This window comes from Corylus avellana, chromosome 11 (genome assembly GCF_965113065.1).
Source record: "Corylus avellana chromosome 11, dhCorAvel1.hap1.2, whole genome shotgun sequence".
Lineage (NCBI taxonomy): Eukaryota > Viridiplantae > Streptophyta > Magnoliopsida > Fagales > Betulaceae > Corylus > Corylus avellana.
In genome coordinates this window covers 7,158,552-7,164,041 of record NC_142500.1, presented here as the reverse complement: position 1 = coordinate 7,164,041, position 5,490 = coordinate 7,158,552, and the positions used below count along the sequence as shown (strand labels likewise).

General features: G+C 34.8%; 1 protein-coding gene across 1 annotated transcript; it reads right to left on the bottom strand.

Annotated features, from left to right (window-relative positions):
- Positions 1 to 995: 995 nt before the first annotated feature.
- LOC132166160 (flavonol synthase/flavanone 3-hydroxylase-like) lies at positions 996 to 4,556 on the bottom strand. Its single transcript, XM_059576934.2, has 3 exons — positions 4,062 to 4,556; positions 3,015 to 3,342; positions 996 to 1,439 (listed from the first exon to the last, which is right to left on the bottom strand). The coding sequence occupies exons 1-3, from the start codon at positions 4,526 to 4,528 to the stop codon at positions 1,227 to 1,229; spliced, it is 1,008 nt and encodes a 335-aa protein (XP_059432917.1). The 5' UTR covers positions 4,529 to 4,556; the 3' UTR covers positions 996 to 1,226.
- Between the last annotated feature and the right edge of the window lie 934 nt (positions 4,557 to 5,490).

Here is a 5,490-nt window from a genome sequence, read left to right as displayed (position 1 = left end):
CAAGAATCCAATACCCATTTTTCCGCAATTTCTCTCACAGCTCCTCTCGTCAACTCTCTTTCTCAGCCTCTCTGCGCAGCAAGTTACCAACATGAATGAAAAGAAAGGAGATGAGGAAGAATATGGGGTGTCGGCAAGGGGTAGCATAGGGAAGGAAAAAGAAGAGAGAGAGATAAATGATAAAAGTGCTAATTGCTGCAATGTTTTTGAGTTTTTTTTGGCATATTGACCGTGGTTTGATTGATTTTTTGCTGATGAGAAATCTGGGTAAGCAATAATTTGTTCAAAATACTCGCCGCCGCCATGCCGGATCTCTCTCCGTTTCTCTCTCTCTTGCCGTAGATTTGATCCCACCAAAACCACCCAGCACCCGCCCATGCCGGGATCTCTGAGCATCACTGCTCAGAGCTACCTAAGAGAGATACCCGCCGCCGTCCAAGCCAAACCCCACCGCCCATGCCCACGCCGTCGTCCAAGCCGAAATCCTCCGCTCTCCAACGCAAATCCCGCCGCTAGAGCTACCGGAGAGAGCCTGAGAGAGAGAGAGAAATGGAGAGAGCCTAAACCCTCCGGCAGTGGCATAAATCTAAAGGGTGGGGGAGGGGGTGGCCAGCCAGCCACCCCTTCAGTTTTTGTTTTGTTTTTTTAAACAAAATTAATTAAGTTTTTAATTTATTTTTTTTCTCATATTTGGTATAATTGATGTTGTTGTATTATTTTTCTTATTTTGTTCCATACGAATTTGTTAGGTTATAAATGGTGAGCACAAAAGAGAGATGATTTTGTGCACCATCCTCGTAGAAGTTATTCTCAAAGAAGATTAACAGCAGGTAAAAGGGACGAATGGTTTTTATTTTGAATTCTCTCTCTCTCAACATATCCACTAATTTAAGCATTGAAGTTATCTCCACCAAGACACTCCGCAAGCTCTTTGTATATTAACTTGTTGCAGGTCCTCTCTGCCCAATCTTGGAAACTGTACGGGCACACAGGCATCGACTCAAAAGGGTAGTACTTCGCATAAAATCAAAATTAAATGGCTTTAAACAAGAATGTCCTTGAAGCATAATTATAGTTTCAATACATGTTTATGATTAGCAGTGAAAAAAGAAACAAACTTTTTATTATTATTATAGAACGCCCACTACATGCATTCAATACGAAAACCTCGTAGATGCAGCGCGCATGGTTTCAATTTGCTTTGACGTGATACTTGGTAGGATCAGTTACTGGGGAAGCTTGTTGAGTTTACAAAAAGCGTAGTCCTTGAACTTCTTCGGCTTGTATTTGGGAGGGTTTTCTTCGTTAACCAGCTCGGGCACCGGTCCCACCACAAATTCTGCCGGTGGCTCTAAGAATACAGGCCACGACATCCTCGCCTTCTCTTTGTTCACTGTGCTCCTATGCAACACGCTCCTGTATTTGCCGTTGCTCATAATCTGCCAATTGTCATCATCATGTTACCAAAGGTCCATAACTCTCCAAAGAATTTTGATGTCAAAATTTACTTTAAATTCCATTTGTTTAGGCATGAAAACACAAATTCAATAATAGTAAAAAATAAAAAATTGAACCTTCCAAATGCAATCCTAAAATATTGGGTGTGTTTGTTAACCCTTTTTTTTTTTTTTTTTTTAAAGAAAATTTCACTTACTACCTTTGATTTTTTCATTACATTTACCATCGTTAAACTTTAAAAAGTGTGAATTTAGTTTATCTATTGTTCAATTTTTTCCAATTTCAATACTCTATTAGGATTTTCTGTTAAATCCTAATAGATGGATGTCAACATTTTCAAAATATCACCCTTTTAAGGGGAAAAAAAATTGTAAGGACTAAATTGCCACTTTTTAAAGTTTAAGAATATGATTACAAAAATGATAAAAGATAAGAATAATAAGTGACTTTTTTTTTTCTTTTTTTTTTTCTATGAAAAAAGTCAAAATATTAACAAACAATTTTTAACACAAAATTTAAAACACATTTTACTTTTATGTCGTATCACAACAGATTTTCAGCCATTAAGTCAAAAAAAAAAAAAAAAAAAAAAAACATTAAGTCAATACAAAAAATAATAATAATAATAATAATAATAATAATTGAACCTCCCAAATGGAAGCCTAACATAATATTGCTGTGCTTGTCTTTTTGTTTTTTTGTTTTTTCCTTTCTTTAGACAAAGTCAAAACGTTAACAACTCGGTAACAAAAAGTCAAAGTCAAGTCATCTTTTACTTCAAACACTTCAACAGTCATTTGATAAAGAACTTGAAAAAGAGATTACACTGAAACTGTAGCAAATTTAATTGATACGAGAAAAAAAGTAAAAATATTTTGTATGAAAAAATGAATATATATATATATATATATATATATATATATATTGTTTTATAATTATATTTTTTATTTAAACAGTAATAAAAAGTAATTTATGTGATTTAAAAAGTAAGAATATTAAAGTTGATTTTGAAATGAATTTTTTGAATTTTTGAGTCCGATGCAATCCAGTCCCAAGTAGGGATCATGACCAAGTACATACAAAATCAATTCCACACGGATCTGGATCCACTGAAATTCTTAAGGCAATTTCAGTTTGTAGAATTTCAAATCTAGGTTGTCTATTTAAGTTGATTTTGAGATGAATTTTTTGAATTTTTAAGTCCAATGCAATCCAGTCCCTAGTAGGGGTCATGACCAAGTACGTACAAAATCAATTCCACACGGATCTGGATCCACTGAAATTTTTAAGACAATTTCAGTTTGTAGAATTTCAAATCTAAGTTGTCTATTTTTCATCTAAGGATCATTGTTCTGCCACATGTCCCACTACTAATAAAATAATAAATATTTATTATTTTATTAATAGTTGAAATACGTGGCAGAACAACGACCATTAAATAAAAAATTGACAGCCTGAATTCAAAATTTAAGAAGTGATCCACACCGTACAACCAATTATTAATTAAATAATTACTATTTAATAAAAAACAAAAAAACAAAGATGAAGAAAATGACCTCAATCTGGTCACCAATATGGACGATAAGGGCATTAGGGATGTACTTGGCATCGATCCAACGGTCATCCTTGAGAACCTGGAGTCCGGGGACCTCATTAGGCACAAGAAGGGTAAGGGCGGAGAAATCTGTGTGGGCCACCACTCCAAGCGTTAGATCAGGCTGAGGACATGGTGGGTAATAATTTATTTTCATCATGAATTCCATCTCCTCCCCGCCGCTTGCTTCTTTTAGTGCATCTCCTCGCAGCCCTAACCCCAGAGAGAGGCATGTGAACAGTTTATCCGCCACCTCACGTACGTAATTTGCGTACACTTCGTTCGCCTCTCTAAGCACAACAAATGGGAGGAAATTTTAGACATAAAATAAATGCACATAATTAATAAATTTGTTTGTTATTATTATTTTACAAAAATTGCCTATGAGAAAATTTCCTCCAACTTACTGCAATAATGACAAGTGTCATTTCTCACCGATCTGAATCTACTGAAATTTTTAGGCCATCAATTTACATTCAAGGGCCAATGTCCTGCTACATGTTTCACTAATAATAAAATAATAAAATAATATTTAAAATTTAAAAAGAAAATAATTAAATAATATTGGGTAGCTGTCCACCGCACTTTGGTTAATTAATGCGGGCTATCCCATATTGTGATTTAAAGACGTAAAAAATTTGTATTTTCAAATCGCATGTAAGGAGATACTTTTTTGAAAAAGTATAATTTTAAAAAGTTAAACTACGATTTTAAAGGTTAAACTGCGATTTTGCCAAACACTTGACTATATTTTTAAAAATTATATTTTCAAATTGCTCGTTTAAACATCGCTATTTTTAAATCGAAAACTCGACCAGACTCTTAGACCAATAATATCGATGCATACACATCAAATGAGTAATTTGTCGTACAACTGAGACAATTACTCTAATGGCTCATTTTCACTGCTGCAACCTCAAATTATATGTTAATTATATAGTACTTAAAATAAATAAATAACATATTACTTGTAACAAATACTGTGTAAAAGATGACAACAATTAAGAACCTGTAAGAAGGAGGGTTCTTGGGCCAGAAACGGTAGTTGACTACCGAAGGTGGCCAAGTCCTATGGAAAAGGTGATCCACCCAAGCTTTTTTTCCGTCGGGATCTTTCTGGAGTTTGTTTCCGTAGCCTTCCACGCTCTGGGCGCCGCAGGGCTTGGCGTATGCTTCTTTTTCTTCCTGCGGGAGTTCGAAGAACTGTTTTCCGACAGCCTGCAAGTTGCTGATGACATCAGAAGGTATCCCGTGGTTGACAACCTGGAATATCCCCCACTCTTTACTAGCATTTGCGATCAAACGGACCAGGTTCCCCTGATCCGGGTCGCAGAGATCGACGGTTGGGATCTCCGGGGCCGGGCCTCGGAATGTGGTGAGAGCAGGCTGTTCCTTCTCTGGCCTGATGAATTCTGCAGGGATGGTGTTGGTGGTGAGAGATGAGAAGGCAATAGCTTGCACACTCTGTACCTCCATTGCACTGGAAACTATCCTCCCTCTTCCACTCTCAATGAAATGTCTTTTATCTGTTAAGAGTTATATAGAGAATGGAGAAGGCGGTTGTTGAGTAATCGTGGAGAGAGGGAGAGAAGGTGGAGCAGTGACGATGCACGAAACCTTCATTTTACCTTTAATTACGTGGAATTACAGAGTTCACTTGTTAGAACTACCAACCTCGGCGTCCAATAAAGGACGTGTCACGTGGGCCTCCATCGATCGACGGACTGTATTGCCAAAAGTGGAGTTGTAACTTGTACCAATACCTACCGAACCAAATATATAAAAAACGAATGTAATTGGTGTCAATATCACTTTCACACCTTTTTTTATCTTATGGTTTAATTTTTATCCATTTATTTTATAAGATTTTCAATTGTTATAATTAAATAAGATTGTTTCGTCTACCTTCTATTAATTTTTTTAATTTTATTTTTTATTAAAGCATACATGTGTCCAGTGGCGGAGCCAAGAATTGATTTTAGTAGGGGCGACATTAAAATAATAAAATAATTTTTTATTTTTTATAACATAAAAAAAATGATAAATACAATTTAAAATAAAAATATTTCATAACACAATATAAAAAATTTATTCTTCATGAAGCTTATATGACTATCATTTATTTGAGATTTTTTCTTCTTTTTGTCGACTGAAATTCACTATCCTCCAAAAATTAACCTGAAAAAAGATATTGTAGGAAATAGTACTAAAAAATTAATTTTATTTTTTTTCTAATTATATTAAGAAATTAGTTGATTGATATGTTAATTGACTGGTATATTCTTACAAAACGATGAAAAGTCTAGAGACTTAATAATTTATGAGCATGTTTGAAATTACATAGAAAAATAGAACTTTGTCTCTAAAATTTTGTTAAAAAAAATTTTCATTGAAAAACTTTAAGGGTTGTATTTGGACCCCCTCCGGTCCGTTTGGAC